The sequence below is a fragment of the Phaseolus vulgaris genome, chromosome 2, assembly GCF_000499845.2.
Source record: "Phaseolus vulgaris cultivar G19833 chromosome 2, P. vulgaris v2.0, whole genome shotgun sequence".
Classification (NCBI taxonomy): domain Eukaryota; kingdom Viridiplantae; phylum Streptophyta; class Magnoliopsida; order Fabales; family Fabaceae; genus Phaseolus; species Phaseolus vulgaris.
The window spans coordinates 10,607,514-10,629,539 of record NC_023758.2 but is presented as its reverse complement, the minus strand read 5'-3'; the positions used below and the strand labels follow the sequence as shown (position 1 = coordinate 10,629,539).

Sequence of the window (22,026 nt, the reverse complement as noted above, 5' to 3'; positions counted from 1 at the left end):
CAGTCTTCTTTGCCTCCTCCAGCGCGGCAATTTTCTCCCTCAGAGGGACGATGTTGCTCTCTAGCTCGACAATGTCTTGGAGTTTGTCATGAAGCTTCTTGCGCAGCTCTTTGTTATCTTGTCACACGCTCTGGAGCTCGTCCTTGAGGGCGTTTTCAACTCGCGAAAACTCCAAGCCTTGCATCATTATATCGCACTTGGGCTTTTCGGCTTCAGCTTTCGCGGTGCTCGCCACCTCCTCGTTGATCCGATTGTCGAGCTCAAACATCTCCAAAGAGTCTTTGAGCCCTTCGCCGACGATTTGCAGAAGACAATCGTCAACCATGGCACTTAGGCGCACGGTGAAGGACTTCAAAGCCTCTTGAATAGCGGCTGGGAGGCCTGAGGTTGCTGGTGGAGGCGAAGGTTGGTGTTCACCACCACCCTCGCAAGGTTGGACGGCGGGGGGAGCTTCGAGGCGTGGTGCTGAGGGAGGCAGCTTCGAGGCGGCTTGTGAGGAGGCTTGCATGTCAGCAAGTTGCTCAGGAGCAGCCTCAGCAACTGAAGCGTTCGAAACGAGAACGTCCCCAGCGAACTCAAATGGTGTGGAGGCGCTGGGGGGGTCCTCGATGAAGTGTGGAGCGGCGCTCCCAATTGCTGAGGGCTCGGTAACTGCCACCCTTGTCCTTTTGCAGATTAGCCCGTCCTCGGTGCTTTCATCCGCCTCTTCGTCAGATACTACCCTGGGGGCTTTCCTTTTGGCCTTCTTAAGAGGTAGTTTTTTGCGTAGGGGGGCTGGAAGAGCGGCAGCAGCAGGTGGACCAACTGGTGGGGATTGGCCCTGGGCGGCGGCGATCTCCGCAACGGAGTTCGGGATCGTTTGAGAGCCCGCCGCGAGTTTGTGGGATCGGGCAATCGCCTTCAATTCAGCCAGTTTTCCTTTGCCTAACATTGCGTCTGCACAAGGTAAAATAGATGAGTAACCCAGGTGGAAGCAGAGTATGCAAGTATATACATACAAAGATAACATAAGCGAATAGCACATGGGTGAATGATCAAGGCCAATAAAGAATAATGGAATGCCGAAGACAGAATGGTAAAAATGCTAAGTCAGTTTTAACGCGAAGTGAGAGTTTTGGTGTTGTGAAAGGGGCTAACCTATGTACATTTCGAGTTGGTCCTCAAGGAATTCAAAGGAGATTATTTGAGCGGTGGGGAAGGTGATGTTGGCATAAGCCACACTCTTCCAGAAGAGACAAAGGTCTTTGTCCAGCTCCCCCATGTTGTCAGGACTTCTTGGTCTCCTGAAGTTGTCTTTGGGGTCCTTGTGCCCCTTGTTTACCCAATACAAGGGGAAGCCATCAAGCAGTGAAGGGTCTTGATCGTTCTGACACACCTTGACGAACTTCCCCTTCCAATCTTTGTAGGATTGCTGGAAGATGGAGAGGACTGACCTCCCAGCAATCCCGTTCAGGCTGACCCAGGGGCGATCTCCAGGATTCTTTGCCTCGAACAAAAAGAGGAAGACATCCACCGAAGCTGGTAGTCCCAAGTGTGCGCAAAGGATCTGGAACGCCCTCACGAATGCCCAGCTGTTGGGATGGAGCTGGGCGGGGGCGATGTTGAGCTCGGTCAACAGCTCCCTCTCGAAGCGGGTGAAAGGAAACCTAAGTTTCACCTTCTTAAACAGCGTGGCGTAGATGAAGCAGAACAACTCGCCGTTGCTCATCTTGTCGTCCACACAGATTGGCTCTCCAGGGAGGCAAGGCAGCACTGTCACTTTGCTATCGTGCTCCTTGTGAAATGAGAGGTCAGATGGATCCCCTTTCCTCAGTCGATGTACCCCCACATCAGTATTTATCGATGAAGTTTCCTTCAGTAGAATCGGGGAGGCCCAAGGGTAGAGCTTTTTGAAGTCTTGAGAAGGAGGGGAGACTCCCCCGGCCTGTGGTGGAGTTGCTTGGGTAAGATTGGCACGGGATGAGGCAGGCCTTTTAGCCTGTGAGGAAGGAGCACCAGAGGCTCGTGGGGGGTTGCGTGTTGGTGGAGGGTTTGTCCAGTGGTAACCCTACGAGTATTGGGGGGAGGGTTTTGCGATGAGGAAGGTGGGTTAGAGGTGGACTTTGTCTGAGCCATCGCAGGAACTGCAAAGGAAAGAAAAGGGAGGAAATGAGGATAACAAAAGAATGACTCGGTCGAAGACAACGAAGACAAAACGAACGAGCGAGAGTTCGTTGGGGAAAACGCTATCAAGAATGAAACTCTAAGTTACGGGAAAAAAGAGAAACAACCCACAACGAATGCTCCAGACAGTTAATGGATGATGCAAACCGATTAAAATGCAACAGGTACCAGTAGAAGGAGTAAAAGAGTTACCTTTTGATGATCGGATGAGTGTTGAAAGAAGTTGAAGATTGAGGGAGGCGTAGGTTTCGCAGTTCGCAGAGAGAGCGTTCACAATGCTTGAAGGTGAAGAAAGATAATGAAACAGTGAATAGCGCGAAGGGTTTAAGGGTTTCGAACGTTGTAGGAAGCGCAAACGACAGCGAACAATGGCCGTTGATGGGTCCACGTGTCGAACGATCGAAGGAGTTGGTGAAATGTCAAGTCAGTAAACAGTTCTAGCGCCAACGCGCAAAGCCACGTAAGCCGTCGGATTTTAAACCTCTTTAGTCTCCTCGCCGAACAAGTCGCAGCTCGAGACTGGGGGGCTTGTGTATCGACCAGGTCATCAGGCGTGATGACGTGTCTTGCACGTGCTCGAGTGGGGCGTGCTCAATGGAATGCGTAGGCTAGAAAAGATGAATGGCTCGGAAGTGGGCATAGTCGTTGATCGCTGAATTGGCGTTCTCCGATCTCTAGTGTGCGTAACCGGCGGTCACCAGAGTTGCGTCGCAGTCGCCGTATGAGAATGCTAGGAGATCGGGTGGTTTACACACCGCCACAAGGAGCACATCGTCGGGTCTCCCAGCGAACTTAGTTAAGGCTGTCGAAGGCTCAGAAGGGTAATTCCAAGCGTGTAAGTTCAGTAAGACGATTGTGGCACCAGCTTGGGGCATGAAAGTCGAGGGGGTTGGGGGAAACACCTTGGACATCAGCGACAGGATTCCCAGAATGGACATTCGTTGGTGGCAAGGTTTCCCCAGTTAGAACATGCATGGCGTAGTAGTAAGAAGGGTGCCATTCGCGACGAGCGATATCATAGAGATGATGCACCTTGTTGCATCCGATACTCGCCTTGTCGGGTGGTGTTTCACAGCGCATTACGTGCTAGGTTGCTCCTTGAGTTGAGGACTTAGCTGTGCGGCTGGTTACTACACAAAGAATGACGTTCAAGTTGCCCCAATCCAGATGATGACACGTGTAGGGTTGGATGTCACCAGTTACTCCAACCTAGATGATGACACGTGTAGGGTTAGGAGCGATGGAGAAATGACGCTCAATTTGCCTTAGCTCAGATGACGACACGTGTAGGGTTGGGCGCTACCTGCTATCCCAGCCCAGATGGCGACACGTGCAGGGCTGGATGCGAGCCACGCGTTCAAAAGCATAACGGCCTGGAGAGAGAAGAAACCTAGCTATAAAGGTAACCTTAACAGAATTTGTAGAGATACGTTTTTCATTACGGCTGATACTGCTAGGGTTGTGTGCCTACAGTACGGTCCTACAGAGCATATTTCTCTCTTAGTTTTTTGGGTGTTCTTGTCACTGACTTGAGCGTCGGAGCGCCACCGGCCGCAGAGGCGCACTGTGTGTTTTTTAGGTTCTCAGAGAGGCTATCTGCTGTGTGGGCTTGGAGGACACGTGGCGACAAGCTGGTAGGGAAGACGGTGACGAGGCAACGCTCTTGCGCTGAGTCAACCGGCAGGATCAATGGGAATATTGTAAAAGTATTTGACCTGTTGAAGAGCTTTAGAGAGATCCAATTCGTGTTGTTTAACAATAAATCTCTCGACTTTGGAAAAGTTTTTCTTCACTTCACTAATCTCAAGATCTAAATGATGAATCTTTTCGGCATTAGCTTGCTTAGTAGTAAATAAATTAGACAAATCTTCCTTCAATCTTTGATTTTCACTTTGAAATTCCAACATTTTGGCAGATAACCTAGCAATCTCATCCTTCAATGATTCTTTTGCACTTTCATGTTCAATCGACAACTCTTTGATTTGAGTGTTCAATAATAAATTGGCCTCGAGAGTGAATTCAAGACTCTTGTTGGATTCAACCAACTCTTTCTTCAGCTTCAAGATCTATAGCTTCTTCACTTGAACTCATATCATTACTAGCTTTATTCCTCACAACAGAAATGATGGCAAATGAAACAATTGAATGAATATCCTCATTCAGCTCAATCACTTTCTTGATAGCCCCGTTACTCGTGTCCGAAAATTCTGTAAATTCATCAGAAACGGAAACAGAGGTTGAAGAAGACATTGTACCTTTTGAGAGTATTCGGTTCAATCTTCCCGAATCAATAAATACAAAAAAGCGTAAGGTAGATCATATGAAACTAATATTTATAGTAATAGTAAAACCCTTCCAAACGAAGCGTTACGATATTACAATCGTTGAGATATGTTACATCTAGTGGTCGAATGTTTGTAACTCGTCATGTCAATCGGCACAATCAAGAAAAGCACACGAAACGAAGCAATACTTTGATACGAAAGGCATTTAATACAAAATCAAAATCATTTCTAAGAGATATTTCTACTGACATTAAATAAAAAATTTGTCCTTTTCATTAGGCATAACGTCTTTTTGAAATCCTCATGCCTGGGGGGCTAGTGTACTATTTAGGTCGAAAAATCAACCGAAAGGTTGTACCGAAAGTCTCGGGCGAAAGGTTAAATATAAAAAATAAATAAGTAAAATTAAATTAGTTATTATAGCAAAGCCCATAAGATGGGCCCAAATATACATGTGTGTGTTTTCAAAATGTTAGGTGCAAAAAGAAAAGACCCAGGTAACTTTTAAGCCCAATAAGAGCCTTATAAATATGGGTTCAACACAAGAGGTAAGGGGGATGGAATTTATCTAATAAACATAAAACTATATCTGACTTTGGCATCAGAGCGCCTTGCAGGTACACACAACCACCCGGGAGGAGAAGAAGCCGAGAGAGTCCAGCCTGAGGAGCATCCCAAAAGCCGAACCTGGAGAGGAGTCGAAAGCTCAAAACCGAAAGATCAGTGGAAGAAGTTAATCTTGTCAACTTATTTGAGTGTTCTCGGTCCTTGTTGTAAGAACATTACTTTAGAAATTAATTTAGAAATTTTTACTAATAATAGAAATTACTTTAGAAACCAATAATATTTTTAATTTATAAAATAATATCTAATTTAATTAATATAGTTACTAACTATTTTTTGTTTTTAAAATTAGTTTCTATTTAATGATTTTTTAACAGTGAAATGTAGTTAAAATATTTGGAGGTTTTTATGTTTGTTGTGTTTGCAATTGTTATAATTTTAGGTATAAGTAGAGTTGTTCATTACAAGGGATAGGCCTGCACGACGAGAGTGGAAAGGACAAGTTCTTACAACTCAAAGAATATCCTTGCCATGGATGAAGGCTAGTGTGGTCGGTCAATACAGTGCAGAGTGGGATTTTGTTCAGCTGGGTGAAGAGTTTGTAAGAGGGGGCATGAACATGATACAGGTCAGATCGATGGGGGACAACTATGCTCTCCTAACACCAAGAGAAGGGGACACCATGGAGGAACTGATACAATTAAATAGAGAATGGTTTGACAATATCTTTGTAAGGATGGAGCCATGGTCAGCAGCTTTTGCAACAAATCACAGAGTTGTCTGGGTTCGATGTTTCGGCCTACCGATATCCCTTTGGAATAGAGATTGCTTTGCAAAACTGCTCGGAGAAGAAGCCACGTTGATTGATATTGATAATGCTACGTTGTTGTGGGATAATCTGGAGTATGCACGCATGAAAGTCCGTATTAAGAAAGATTGGTTTGTTAAGACGACAAAGATAATGAGGATTAATAATCAATCTTTTAGTATTGCCCTTGTAGAGGAAGAACCAGCAGCTCAAGCAGGCCTGTGCAAAGGTTACCATCGTTTATACACGGATTCAGATAGTATCTCATCTGTTGAAACTTATGTAGAGGAGTCGACTTTTTATGTGAAAAGTGATGAGGAGGAGCAGAGTGTAAAGGTCGGGGAGGACAGCCGGGCGAAAGGCAAGGAGGTCGGAGAAGGGAGGGAGGAAGGTGAAGCGGTACAAAAGTCAAAGGTTTCACTTGTGGAAAATTCATCCAGCAGCAGGGCTTGTCAGGGAAAAAGCGGAAAAACTTTCACAAAGGAGGAAATCCAGATTCAAATGGCTTTTACAGAACCAGCTTTTGTTGTTGATTCAGTCGAAGCATGCGTTTCCCCCCTTCTTAAACCATGTGCACACGCTGAACTGGCAAAGCTAGTGGTGGATATAGAAAGAGGGGTATCTCATAACGAAAAAACATTAGGTATGGGCCTTAGTGGACAGGTGAAGGCCCAAAAAGAGGAGGGGCAGGTTGAGGTGGAAAAGGTTAGACCCGGATCGGGGCAGACCCATTTGGACTCTGGGTCGGAGCGGGAAGAAAGGAACCCTCTCATGGGAGGCGCGGGGACCCAGGCGGTGCATGACCAGAGGTCCTTCGAGAATGCAATAAAGGAGTGTGGGTCGGCGACGAATAACATCGAGAGTACCGAGCAAGTAGGGACTCATTGTGCAGAACCCGTGGACGACAAAATTGGTCTTGGAGCTTCACATGTAGACAGTGCACGCTCGACATGCCCAGGTGGAAAACTAGGATCACCGGAGAGTGCATTACGAACTACTCAGCGACGACGAAAGTTCAAAGCATCATCAGGGTTGGAGGTGTCCAAGTCTCACCCACGACGATTAGGTAGATTAAAAAACAGACAACAACTGACTGCCAGGAACTCCCAATCCAATCAAGGAGTGGCGTCAGTTTCTCTATCCGACGGGGATATCGAGAATTGTAACACACGGTTGCGGGATCCTGTATTGCCAGCAGAGCCGACCAAGTTGTGGGAGGTTGGTAGACGAGTAAGGCTCATCTGTCAAAGGGTTGAAAAGGAGGTTATTGATGAATACGCTTGCATGGAAGAAAGAGATTTGGTGGTTACGAAGAGTGTGGAAGAGGGGAAGAATGATGGTTTATGATTATTGTCAACTTAAACATAAGAGGGTTGGGGGGAGGTACGAAATCTAGGTACTTGAGGCATATAATAGGAAGGGAGGAAGCGGATTTTGTGTGTGTGCAAGAAACGAAAGCTAAAGAGATTACGGAAGCTAGGTGTTTTTCCTTATGGGGTGCGAACAAAATTGGTTGGATTCATAATAGAGGGGATGAAGGGAGTGGAAGTTTGCTATCCATGTGGTACAAAGAAGCCTTCTGCTACGAAAATCACCTTATGGGTAGAGGGTATATTGTGGTTTTTGGCCAACATTTAAAATCTTCGTTCAGGTGTGCCGTGGTCAACGTCTATTCACCCTGTGCCCTGAGTGCCAAGAAGTCTCTATGGGAGGAGCTCACTAATGCTAAACTAGACTCTCAAAAGTTAGCTTGGTGTGTCTGTGGTGACTTTAATGTCGTGAGGAGTAGAAGTGAAAGAAAAGGTATTGGTAGGGGCGGTCAGTCAAGCGAGATGAATGGCTTTAATAGTTTCATTGAATCTAATTCCTTGTTAGATTTACCTCTGGTAGGCAAGCTCTACACATGGTTTAAACCTGATGGAACGGCCAAGAGTAGAATTGATAGAGCGCTTGTTACAGAGGAATGGTTACAACAGTGGCCTATGAGCAGACAATATGTTTTGAGAAGGGAAGTTTCCGATCACTGCGCTCTGGTAATAAAGTTCGTGGAGAAGGATTGGGGACCTAAACCATTCAGGTCTATTAATGCGTGGTTCTTGGAGAGGGGTTTCAACAACATGGTCAAGGTTAAATGGAAGTCGTACTCAGTCCAGGGAAACGGTATCTGGAAATTTAAAGAAAAACTAAAGCTCCTGAAGATTGACCTGAAATCATGGAATAAGGATGTGTTTGGTAACTTGCATACTACTAAGGGGAGGGTTGTACAGGAACTAGAGGAGTTAGATTGTGAAGATTGCAATGGGGGTTTAGAGGAAAGTGAAAGGTTAAAAAGAAAGGAGCTAACAAGCCGCTTGGTAGAGATTGATAGAAAGATTGACTCTCTCTTATGTCAAAAGGCTAGAGCAAGCTGGTTTAAGTATGGGGATTCGTGCACTAGATTCTATCACTCATCTTTGAGGTGGAGAAGGCTTAGGAACGAAGTGAAGGGTGTGCAGGTAGGAGGTGTTTGGTGTGAGGTACCAAGTACGGTTCGCATAGAAGCAAAAAAGCTGTTTGAAGCTAGATTCAAAGCTACGAAGGATTTCGGGGTACGGTTGGACGAGGTAGATTTTAAGTGTCTAACCAGGTTGGAAAACGAGAGCCTTGTAGCGGAATTCACAGAGTTAGAGATAAGGGAGGCAGTGTGGCAGTGTGATGGAACTAAGAGCCCAGGGCCAGATGGCTTTAATTTCAACTTCATCAGGAAGAGCTGGGACTTCATAAAAGATGAGTTAGTAGTAGCAATGAACTTGTTTCATGAGACTGGGATTATCCCGAAGGGCTGTAATGCCTCATTCATAGCTCTAATCCCTAAGGTAAAGGACCCCTCAAAGCTTGAACAGTATAGACCCATCTCATTAGTTGGAGCCTTATATAAGATCATTGCAAAGGTGTTGGCCGGAAGATTAAAGAAGGTGATGCCTGCGATCATAGACGAAAGTCAATCAGCCTTTCTTAGGGGCAGAAGGTTGTTAGATAGTGTGCTCATGGCAAATGAAGCGGTGGAGGAACTTAGAAAGAAAGGGAGAAGTGGGTTGTGCCTTAAGGTGGACTTCGAGAAAGCATACGACTCGGTCAAATGGGAATTCCTATATGATATGTTACAAAGGATGGGATTTCATAGTTTATGGATTTTATGGATTAAAGGATGCCTTGAATCCGCAACCGTGTCTGTGTTAGTTAATGGGAGCCCCACGGAAGAGTTTAAGCCATCTAGAGGATTGAGGCAGGGCGACCCCTTAGCACCTTTTCTCTTCTTAGTGGTTGCAGAAGGCCTTGCTGGGATAGTAAGACAAGCTCTAAGGGCCAATATGCTGACGGGTCTAAAGATTGGTAGTAAAGAGGTAGAGATGAGTATTCTCCAATTCGCAGATGATACTCTCTTCCTTTGTGAGGATTCACTAGATAATGTGATTACCCTGAAGGCTATTTTGAGGGGGTTTGAGATAGCCTCAGGCCTGAGGATTAATTTCCATAAGTCAAGGCTAGCAGGCATAAATGTACAAAGCAATGTCGTTACATATTACTCGAAGATTTTGAATTGTACTCAAATGGGAGTGCCGTTCAAGTATTTGGGTTTGGAAGTGGGAGGAAATCCAAGAAAGAAGCAGTTCTGGGAACCAGTATTAGACAAGCTAAAAGCAAGACTCAGTGTGTGGAAAGGAAGGTTTTTATCCATGGCAGGGAGAATCTGTCTTATTAATTCTGTTCTTACTGCTGTTCCGCTGTTCTACTTATCTATGTTCAAAGCACCGTCCTCGATTTGTAAAAAGATTATAAGCATTCAATCGAGATTTTTGTGGGGATGGGGAAAGGTAAATAAACCTATTGCCTGGGTCAGCTGGAAAGACGTTTGTAAAGCAAAGGAGGAGGGAGGGTTGGGATGTAGGGACATAAGAAGATTCAATCAAGCTCTTCTAGCCAAATGGAGGTGGAGATGTATATCGGAAGAGACTGGGAGGTGGAAGCAGATTTTGGACTCGAAGTATATTCTGGGGCATGAAAGTGGCCATACACCCTTCAAATTCCAATCGTGGTGGTGAAGAGATTTATTGAAAATATGTAAGGAGGGAGGAGGTAAAGGGTGGTTTCAAGCAGAGTTAGGATGGGAGCTAGGTTGTGGTGACAAAGCTTATTTCTGGGAGGAAAGATGGTTTGGTAGGAAGGATTTAAAGACTTTGTTCCCACGGCTATTCTCCATGTCCATGAATAAGGGACAAAAAGTAGGCGAGGTTGGTGAATGGAGTAATTCGGTATGGAGGTGGAGGCTAAGGTGGAGACGTGATAAATTTTTATGGGAGTCAGATCTGGAACAGGAGCTTGTCTTGCTTTTGTCCAGGGTCAATATGAAATACAATGTTTCGGATATTCAGGTGTGGGGGAAGGAGGAACCAGGGCAGTTCTCCGTGACGTCTGCATATGAGATACTGTCCAATCAAGTTAGAGGTCATCAGTCCGAGGTGTACGAACTCTTGTGGAAGACTAAGGCTTTTCCAAATGCAGTTGTGACAGCGTGGAGGGTGTTGTTGGACAAACTTCCTACGAGAGTGAACTTAAACATGAGAGGGGTGCAGTTAAGTTCCATGGAGTGTCCCCTATGCCAGCAGGAGGAGGAGTCGGCTCAACATCTCTTCATGGAGTGTTGTCACGCTCAAAGAGTGTGGTGTATGTGTTTCCGGTGGTTAGATATCTCCTTTGTCCAGCAGAATGACCTGAGGTCACACTTCCTTAGCTTCCACATGTTCCAAGTCAGTAACAACCAAAATCTGATTTGGAAAGGAGTATGGGTAGCTGTTGTCAGATGCAAATGGGATCAAAGGAACCTGATCATCTTCAAGCAAGGGGTAGTAGACGCGGAGGAGATTTTCCAAAAGGTGCAACTTAAGACTTGGATGTGGATGAAACATAAGATGCAATCCTTTAATCACTCCTTCGTAGAATGGGTTCTCAACCCAAATATCTGCCTAAAAATCTGTAAGTAGGAAGGTGGTTGCATAAAATCGAGATGGAGTAGTGTAAGTAGGATGATGCTGTCTCGCTTGCATAGTTATGTTCGTAAGGGAGGGGGTTGGTGCTCCAGTACCTAAGGGTGCAGTAGCCTGGAAGCAACATATGCTCAATTTGGAAAATTGGAGGCTTGGAGGTGCGGGTTAGTGTAGAGGTGGGGCGTGTGTTAGCAATAAACTGAGGTTCTGTCGCAGCTGCTATCTGGTCGAGCGGGTGTATATCAATCTTCCAAGGGAAGTTGGCTGTACGAGGGTCTGGGTAGGAAGGGCATAGTGTGCACTCGGTTGTGGCAGGGGTGGATTGTGGCAAGGGTGGATGAGGACGCAGGAAAATACGTTCATACACGTCAAGCGTAGTGACCTCTTCTAAGCGAGAGGAGACCGGTGACATCTTCTAAGCTTAGTGACCTCTTGCATGGTTGTCATGATCGCCGGTTGATGAAGCAGCGTTCTCCATTCAACATGATCGCCGATCGAAGAAGAGGCGTTCTCCATAAGTGTGTTATCGGAGGTTGCTGAAGTTATACAAGGTCATCATAATTGGCGATCTCCATGTGTAGTCGGTAAGTATGCAAAGGTCAACATGATCGCTGGTTATGTGTAGTTGGAGGTTGCTGAAGTTATACAAGGTCAATATGATCGCCGGTCGATGAAACGACGATCACCATGTGCTTAGCCGGTGGTTGCCGTAAGTATGTAAAGGTCAACATGATCGTTGGTTGTGTGTAGTCGGAGGGTGCAGAAGCTATACAAGGTCAACATGATCGCCGGTATGAAACGGCGATCTCCATGTGTGTAGTCGGTGGTCGCCGTAAGTATGCAAAGGTCAACATGATCGCTGGTTATGTGTAGTTGGAGGTTGCTGAAGTTATACAAGGTCAATATGATCGCCGGTCGATGAAACGGCGATCACCATGTGCTCAGTCGGTGGTAGCCGTAGGTATGTAAAGGTCAACATGATCGCTGGTTGTGTGTAGTCGGAGGGTGCAAAAGCTATACAAGGTCACCATGATCGCCGGTATGAAACGACGATCTCCATGTGTGTAGTCGGTGGTCGCCGTATGTAAGCAAAGGTCACCATGATCGCCGGTTGATGAAGCGGCGTTCTGTCAGCATGATCGCCGATCGATGAAACAGCGTTACCCATAGGTGTAGTCGGTGGTCGCCGATGTTGGTTATTTTTAGGAAATCCACTTCTGGATAATGTATATGGGTTGGGATACCCCTGAAGTATCTCCTTTAATTTTATTTATTCATTACTAATAAAAAAAAATCATACAAGATATTTTGTTGGATTGTACATCCCAAGAAATAACCCATTATAATTTTAGTGTTTCGAAATGAATTAAAAGTAGTTTGTAATGAAATAGAATAAACAATATTGCATTTCCTTGTCAACTTAGAAATTAATTTATAAATTTTTACTAATAATAGAAATTACTTTAGAAACCAATAATTTTTTTAGTTTATAAAATACTATCTAATTTAATCAATATATATAAGAAAATGATAGAAAATGGTAAGAAGAAGAGATGTTTTTTATTCTCTTATGTGTATAGTTACATCACTTCATGTATAGGAAATATATAGGGAGTTTCTCTCTCCAAATTACAATCTAATTAGGTAGGGATACTAATCATGAGATTCTATCATTATTAAATTAATTTCATATAATTGGGTATAATATCGTACAATATTGCATACAATAATTGCATATAATATGATAATTATTATTTCCTTAATTCTCCCCTTCAAGTTGGTAGGTGAAGATCATGAACCCTCAACTTCTGTCGTAGCGTCAAAAATCGTTCCTTGCCTAGTGCCTTTGTAAAAATATCTGCGAGCTGATACTGTGTCGGTACATATGAAGGACTGATTATCCCAACTTGTAATTTTTCTCGCACAATGTGACAGTCTATCTCAATGTGTTTTGTGCGTTCATGAAATAATACTGGGTTTGCTGCTATATGTAATATCGCTTGATTGTCACAGAAAAGTTGAGCTGGCAAGTTACATGACACCTTTAAATCCTGCAACAGATATCGCAACCAAACTATCTCCAAACAAGTATTGGCCATCGTGCGGTATTCTGCTTCCGCTGATGATCTTGATACGTTTGTCTGTTTTTTTTACTTCCATGAGATAATAGAAGAACCAAGAAAAATGCAATACCCCGATACTGATCTCCGAGTTGTCTGACAACCTCCCCAGTCTGAGTCGCAATAAGCTGTTAATGTCAGATTGTTTTCGGATGGCAATAACAATCCTTGTCCTGGTGATCCTTTGATGTACTTTAGGACTCGAATTGAGGCATCCCAATGAGGTTTCCGTGTATCCTGTATATATTGACTTAGGGTCCGAACCGAAAATGCTATGTTAGGCCGAGTAATCGTGAGGTATATCAGTCGTCCCACGAGTCGCCTGTATTTGACTGGATCCTTTAATAACTTTCCATCGTCTGGTGTGAGTTTTAGGTATTGTTCCATTGGAAATTTGTTTGGACGAGCACCTGTGAGTCCCGTATCCTACAAAATATCAAGCGCATATTTTCTTTGGGACATGTAAATACCAGCTTTGGAACGGGAAAATTCAATCCCTAGAAAATATTTTAAGTCTGCAAGATCTTTAATGCGAAATTGTTGTAATAGACAATCTTTAACACGCTGAATTTTTGTCAAAAGAATATCATCCACATAAATCAAAAGAACAGTAAATGATGAGTTGTTCTGTCTTGTGAATAGAGAGTAATCTGTCTTGGACTGTTGAAATCCTACAGATTTAATCACATGAGAAAATGTTAAAAACCATGTTCGAGATGCTTGTTTGAGACCATAAAGGGATTTGTTGAGTCGACATACAATATTCTCCCCCTATCGATGATGCCTGGGTGGCAAGTCCATGTAAATAATTTCATGCAATGTGCCATGTAAGAAGGCATTTTGCACATCTAGCTGGTGAGTAAACCAATTTCTGGCTGCTGCAATGGTGAGGAGACACCTCAAAGTTGTTAATTTTGTTGTTGGTGAAAAATTTTCAGAATAGTCGACACCTTCAATCTGAGTGTACCCCTTTGCGACAAGGCGCGCCATATATTTGTCGACGCTACCATCTGAGTTGTACTTTATTTTATAGACCAATTTGCATCCGATGGGTTTCTGCCCAGCGGGTAATGATGTCAAGGTCCACGTTTGATTTAGCTGCAAGGCGGAAAGCTCTTTGTCCATTGCTTTTTGCCAATTTGGATCAAGGATAGCTTGAGCATAAGTGTGAGGTTCTTTGGTGGCTGTGATGTTAGCAGGATATGCACTATGTGTAGAAGAAAATCGTGAATTAGAAAGAAAATGATGCATAGGATACCTGGTTCCAGTCGGCCGAATTTGGGCAGTGGTCGAATGAATGGCTTGGGATCCCGTTACGTAGTCTTGAAGCCAGGAAGGTGGGGTTGATGTGCGACTGGATCGTCGAACAGGAAGGTCGGTTGGAGAAGGTTTGGTAATGGGTGTTAGACTTCTTGGCATGGGAGAAGAAAGTTGGTCTACTAGAGGTTCAGGTGTATTATGATGAGTAGGGGAAGAAGGTTGGTTTGATGGAGGTTCAGGTGCATTGTGATGAGTAAGAGAAGAAGGTTGATCGAGTGAATGTTGGACAGGAGTGGGTAAGTAAATGTCAATAGTGGGCAAAATACCTTGTAATGGAGGTGAGGATTGTGTTTGTGGCTGTTGGCAAAATGGGAAAACATTTTCATGGAAGATGACATCCCGACTTGTAAAAAAAGTGTCTGCATCTATATCAAATAATTTGTATGCTTTTTTACTGTGAGTATAACCAATGAAGATGCATTGTCGGGCGCGCGGATCAAATTTTTGCTTAGGTGAAACAACAATTGCGTAACAGAGGCAACCAAAAGTTTTTAGGTGAGAAAGTGAAGGTGGTTGATTATATAGTAGCTCAAAAGGTGATTTATTTTTTAGTAAAGGTGATGGCAAGCGATTAATGATATATGTGGCGGTTAAAACACATTCTCCCCAAAGGAGGGCTCGTGCTGTGTTTAAAATGTGTCTATGTTTACGTTCTACTACTCCATTTTGTTAAGGAGTGTAGACACAAGTGCGTTGACATTCAATACCTTTTTTGAGAAAAAAATCATACATTAAAATAAATTCCAGTCCGTTGTCAACGCGGATGGTTTTAATAGATGCCTGAAATTGATTTTGTGCAAATGTAATGAATGACTCTAAGAGATGTTGGGTTTCAGATTTGTGATTCATAAGAAATAGCCAAGTACATCTAGTATAGTCATCGACTATAGTGAGAAAAAACGTTTTCCAAAATGAGTTGGGGTTTTATGAGGACCCCAAATGTCACAATGCAATAGATTAAATGGAGAATGAGATTTTATTGTGCTTAAAGAAAAGGGTAGCCTTGTCTGTTTAGCTTTGGGACAAATACTACAATTGGTAGTTAAAACCTTGGTTGCTAACTAAATATCAATTTAGAAACTATTTAACAATAATAGAAATTAATTTAGAAACCAATTTTTTTTTTAGTTTCTAAAATGGTATCTAATTTAGTTACTATTGCAAATAATTATTTTGGTCTCTAAAAATTGGCTTTTATTTCATGATTTTCTTGTAGTGTTCGGATTTATGAGTATATAAATAACATTCTCATTTATTTGTAAACAACTTTTGGTATATTGAATAAATTGAAAGGGTTTCTCGAGAATTTCTTACATGCACACACACAAATATGCATTCATTGACAGACAAACATACACATATATGCACTTACACGCATAAACAAACACACATGTGTTCACACATACACATATACACTTGTAAGAATCTAGAAAATAACTTTAGAGTAGAAGTGATATATTTTAAATGACACCTGAATATTTTATTATTAAAGTGAAAATAATATATAAATGGAAAATTCAGTTATTCAGATTTTATTTTAAAAGAACCACAATCTCTCTAAAACTTCTTTTTTTCCCTTCCTCTACCTTCTCTCTAAAATTCTAACCTACACGCTCATCAAATTGATGATCAAAGTCCGCCATTGGACTCCTGGCAGTGATCACTACAAGACTACCCGATTATAATCTTAGACAAAGTAATCTCTTTTGGCTTCTTTCCTTTGAGTCAGTTTGGATTTAGTTAGTTTTTTTCTTTAGTATAGGTGTTTGCATGTGACACTTTTAGCTTCGAGATTAGTCCTTGTTGGCTCAGAGTCCTAGTGACATAGTTTTTTTATCATGTGGTGCATGTTAAGCTATCCTTGAGGTCCTGTAGAAGTTGGAACTCTTAGTGAACACCTGCTCAAACTTAGGTAAGGGAAACTGATTTTATTTTCAAATAGAATCCTAGGTTAGAGGATCTGCTTGTGGGGGAGATGTGGTCACCAACCTTAAATTTTCTTGCAGGATTGTTTGATTATGAGTAAAGTAGTGTTTTGACTGAACATAAATTGTGAAATAGTTGATTTTGTACATTATATGTTGTTTTTTATGAGAATAAGTATCAAATGTGTTTTGTTTGGTATTAATGTTAATATGAGTGAATTGAATTTTATTGTGATATAATTGATGTACAAAAATCCTATTTTTTAGTTGTTTGTGATGATTTTGATTTAGAAATGTTAAATACATATAGGGTATTATGGATTTAAGGAGTAACTACCCAATTCTAGCAAGAAATTGCTTTTTTTTAATTTGATATGCTTAAATATATACAAGTTTGAATAAAAAAATTGAATGTGTAATATATCATATTTTGGTGCATATCTCACTCAAGGAAGAAAATTCTCGCTCAAGCGAGAATAGAGTGAAAAATGGGGGTACTCTCGAATTCGTTTTCACTAAGTGAAAATGAATCTTGCTCAGGCAAGACCTATTTTTTTCCAACTGAGAGGGAAGCTCAACCAAAAGTAGAATGAAATATCGGTGTCTTAATATTTATTTATGCTTAAGCAAGATTATTTTCGCTCAAACTAAAAAAACTAAAAAAACTAAAAAATTTACTTTTGCCTACGGAAGCTTAATTTATTATATTTTTTATTATTTTTATCGAGTACAAATTTTTATTTTTATTTAATTATGTATATGTGTACAGAGAGTGTTACTTTAATACATTGATCTTTAAGAAGTAGAGTCAAATGTTTATGTGTTGTTGGTCAATTAATTATGATTTTTATAAACCCTTGATATATGAGTATTGATAGATTTAAACTTGTTAAGTTATATTTATATATAAAATTTTAAAAGAATAAAGTATTTATATTTTTGGGAGACTGATGTTTTAGAATGTATGAAACATTATAGTCAATTATAATAAAAATATATACAAAGTATAAAATAATTAATTTATTTTTTGAATTATTCATTAATTACACATCTTATGAAATATGATATATCCAAATACATTTTTATTCTTATAAATTGCATAATAATTTTAAAATATTTTTGACCTAAAATTGATTTCCAAAAAAAAAAATACCAATCGATATCAAATTAATTTAGAGTCTCACTAACTCATACTAACCATACTAAACAAAAAAAAAATCATCAATTTGAACCATGATGAACATACAAGGAAGTTCCTCTTCAAAAACACAAGCACTCACAAACTCTGATTTCCAATGGAGGATATAAAAGTAAAAAGAACTTAGGACTAATTATCATAATAACACTTAACAACCAACCATTCAAGGACTTAACTTGACAATTTTTTAAGGACCTAACTATAAAAAAAAACCCTAAAGTGCTTGTTTACTCATCATTTATCTTTTCTCGTTATTATTCTCTAAATTGATATTTAATATTTATTAAAAAAATGTCTATAATTGTAATAAAATGCATACTGAAAGCTACTTTTATTATAAATTCTAATAATATAAAAACAAAAATTTATCATGCGTAAATAACCAAACTATATACTTACTACTAAAAGGAACTAAGCAAAACATACGCATTAAACAAAATGTTATCTTCAACCGAAGTTCTAAACTGTCAACAACGTAAATTACTAGGAACTGAATCCGTCATCTATCAACTCATTTCATGAAATAAAAGTTACTCTTCATAGTTATCACCTTGAAGCTCTTAACTTATTCCACTGTTCATTGACAGATGGACCAATCCAGTAAAAGCATGAACGTTACAGCCACACTTTCTCCTTCAATCCCATGAAAAATGTTCTCAATTTGCTTTAGAACCAATAGCCCTTTTGGCAAAAGATGGCAAACAGAAAGCCGCAGAATGAATCTGTAGTAAAAAACGTAGACAAAATATAACAGTTCTGTAAGAAAATGAAAAAACAATTGGTAGTTGAGGTGAAAGGGAAAAAAGATCATGGTTGGAGCAGCAAACCTCAGAGTTGTAAAATTTCAATGGTCTAGTTGACTGTTTATCATCCTCATCTATAGAATACACTGGATTCTTGAAGTCCACAGTAGGACCCTCAGTTGAACAAAGCATAAAACCAATCATCCCACTGAAATGGAGAAAATCAAAGCAGCATAAATGAGGACAATCATAAGGGTATGCTTGTTTTGAAGACATCCATGCAAATGGGAAATAGATAACAAATTTTGAAGCAGCATACATACCTTGGGTATGTAGGAACTGTGGTCCATGCATAGTTGACAGAGCCTTTGAATATCTGGCGACAATTTGCCACAATGCCCTCAATGATATCCATATGAAGCCATATACTTTCTGCTTGAGTACACATAACTCCTCCTGGACGAAGAGCCCTTGCAACCGAGTTGAAAAAAGGCTTTTCAAACAGTTCTTGAGCAGGACCTTAAAGATATCAAATATAATCTCATTTAGAAACATTTACATTTGACTGTAAAAGACCAGGAAAATTCAAATGAAAGGAATTACAGTAAATCCTACCAATAGGGTCGGATGAATCCACTATAACTGCATCATAAGTTCCTTCTTCAACAGCCTTCAAAAATGCAACTCCTAGATCATAGAGACAAACCACCGTGAGAAAAGTTATCTTCAACAGTAAAGTAGTTCAGGAACATAATAAAATATGGAGAGTAGCTAATCATACCATCACCAATATTAAGTGTCACGCGTGGATCTTCGAAACCTACAGATACATCTGGAAAAAATTGTTTGGAGACCTGCAAATTGTAACAACTTCAAACATTGAACTCATACACTGCTATAATAGAGGTTATTCCACATTTAGCATAAAAAGATTATTTTTTTAGGCGAAGGGGGAAAAAGTATGGCAATAACCAATATACTAAAGTAGAAAACCCTCTCTCAAGTTAGAAGAACTAGAAAAAGCAAGAGAAACATATTATGCAAGATAGTAGTCTGTTACTAAAATGGTTTGCTTTGATTAGAGATTGGAAATAATAGTTTTATGGCTATTACTTACGTCAACAACCATCTTGTCTATTTCGCAAATGTCTATCTTTTCTACTGAGGAATGGCGTGCTACTTCACGCAGGACTCCACCATCTCCTCCTCCAATAACCAAAACCTAACAGAAGAAAAGGAGCAAGGAAAAGAACAATTAATTCCATACATAAATGCATAGAATGTTATCCAAACAGGCTAATATATTCCACAAAAAGATTATTGCTTATAGTTTGGAACATTCCATTCTCATGGTTCAAGACATATCTCAAATGCCTTCCCCCACCAGTATGATTCTTTCTACTCTCATCAATAAATGCCCTTCTTTACTCTTCTAATAAAATGTAAACTCAACAACCAAATACATAAAAAGACTGCAGACAAACTAATATTGACATGCTAAATACACACCACACCAGCAATGCAGCCCAAGCCAGCATGATGATGGATGGACACATCAACAATCCGAGTAAACAAATCAATATGAACATTTTTTCACAAAATTCTTCTGGAAAACCCTCGCCTTCCCCACTCTGCTAACGTTGTCAAACCACACAAAGTGATCAAACTACTCATACTCTAAATTACCTTTTTGGGGTTTGGAATAGAGCAAAGAGGAAGATGTGTTATCATCTCTTGGTAGGCACACTCATCCCTCTCTGTAAGCTGAATGACCCCATCCAGAACAAGAACCTTGCCATAAGTTGACGACTGCCGAAAAAAAATCATAGAATACATCATCAAATAAAACCAAGACGACTAAAAGGGGGGCAAACATAATAAAATTATCAAATTTAACAGAAAGTAGATATTTACCTGGAAGACCATGACATTCTGATATTCAGACTTCCCTTCAAAAAGAATCTTTTCCACCTTCAAAGAATGCGCCTCCCCTGCAAAATTAAAATCAGATTCCATCTCTCGTGTGTTATTGCAAAACACCAGCACAAACATTCACAAGAACAAAAACTTGACGATGCGCTTCTACTACTAACATCATGTGCATCCTTCTAACAATGATACATACACTTCTCATTGATTTAAAAACAAAATCTCCCTCTTCATAAAATACGAAAAAAAAAATGTAGCGACATAACAAAAGAACTGAAAAACTAAACATAGTCTAGATTCTACCCAATAAAACCAAACCCGGAAAACAAAAATAAAAAAGTATTAAAGGACACAGATTTGAAAACACTCTATAGTCCGTTATACGATAACCAACATGTAACAATTGAAACAAGGACTCCACAAAAACAAACACTTCATACCCAATAAGCAATTAAACAGAGGGTTGATGAAAAGTCTTGAAATTTAAGGTTTAGAGAGAAGGGGGAGGAGGAAAAGAGAGGGTTTTTACTAACCAGGCCACATTGGGCTGATTTCAGAGAACCAACCAGGAATAACCGCAGAGAGACCAGCGTGATTGGGGAGCTTTGAAAGGGTGTCGGGGACGCCATTTCCTCCGCCGTCTTGTTCTTCTTCTCTGGGTCTCTTGACGGGTAAGTCTGAGAACTGAACCACGTTGTTGTTCTCCGCAGCCATGTTCTTCTCTGAACTGAGTAGGGAATGCACGCACTCGTGTTGCCCTCTTCTACTCCTTATATAGGTGTTTAGAAATATATAATAAAATAAAAAATGATAACCTTCGAGATAAATAATAATTTAATAATATCATATCATATAATGTAAAATAGTTATTAAGTTTTTAAATTTTTTTATGTTAGGTAAGGAAACCTAATCCTCAACCGACACGATCTTGCTCCTTATTCTCTCTTGTATCTTATTTTTAATTAAACTAATAAACTTATGGATATATTTTATTTGAATAGCTGGTAATTTTTATTGAGACTCTTATAATTTGATTTGGAGATAAAAAGATATAAAGTTTATAAATTGATAGAGATATTTGATTTAGAAAATAAACTGAATTTAGAAATAAAGATCAGAATATATAAGAGATTGAAAGAGATGATTAAGAAATTATACTAATTTAAAGAAACAAGATATAAATGTACATAAGATTCAAAGGGCATTGTTTCAAAATGCATATTCAAACAAGAAAAAATATTGGGTTTTTGACTTTTTTATTTTTTTTTTACTAAAATGGAGTCCGTTTAAAAAAAATTACAAATTTAGACAAGTCGTGTCAATTCGGCACAACTTCATAGGCATAAATCGTTTCAATTAGACACGACTTTGTCATGTCATACTGAAGTCGTGCCTTGGCACGACTTCTGTCATGTCATAATTTTTTTTTAATAAATTTTATTGTTTATACAATTGGTAGTAAGTTATGTAATGCTAAAAATTAATTTGATACATAATTTTCTAAGAGTGTTAGTTTTAAGTAACAAAAAATTGTATAATCATGTATGGATCATGTTTGACGGTAGTGTAATATAATAACTTGATTATTTGATTAATTAAAAAATGAAGAAAATTGTTATTGAATTTGGAAATAAATAAATGAAAATTTATTGTATTTGGAAAATAAATAGAGAATTATTGTTGTGAATTTGCAAAATAAATAGTTTTAGAAGTAATTTCAAGCTTTACATCTGCTTTGTTCACATGTAATTGTTGTTTGCTCATTTTGTCATTTAAAGGTAACGACATTTGTGGCCCCAGTATACCGTCTGCACATATTTTAAAAGCTTATGAGGTCCAATTTAATCCAGTTCGAAATCAGGATTATTGGTCTACTTACACGGGACCAAATTTCTTACCTGACCCCATCACGCGTCGACATCAATCAGGAAGACCTAGAACTCAACA

The 22,026-nt window shown here is 40.2% G+C and overlaps 2 protein-coding genes across 2 annotated transcripts; one reads left to right on the top strand and one right to left on the bottom strand.

Annotated features, from left to right (window-relative positions):
* Positions 1-10,064: 10,064 nt before the first annotated feature.
* LOC137809034 (uncharacterized) lies at positions 10,065-10,841 on the top strand. Its single transcript, XM_068610176.1, has one exon. The coding sequence runs from the start codon at positions 10,065-10,067 to the stop codon at positions 10,839-10,841; it is 777 nt and encodes a 258-aa protein (XP_068466277.1).
* Positions 10,842-17,819: 6,978 nt separating this feature from the next.
* LOC137810633 (spermidine synthase 1-like) lies at positions 17,820-20,838 on the bottom strand. The gene is made up of 9 exons (XM_068612014.1): positions 20,613-20,838; positions 20,065-20,141; positions 19,837-19,959; positions 19,268-19,372; positions 18,932-19,004; positions 18,766-18,837; positions 18,474-18,669; positions 18,235-18,358; positions 17,820-18,129 (listed from the first exon to the last, which is right to left on the bottom strand). The coding sequence occupies exons 1-9, from the start codon at positions 20,791-20,793 to the stop codon at positions 18,064-18,066; spliced, it is 1,017 nt and encodes a 338-aa protein (XP_068468115.1). The 5' UTR covers positions 20,794-20,838; the 3' UTR covers positions 17,820-18,063.
* Positions 20,839-22,026: the final 1,188 nt, after the last annotated feature.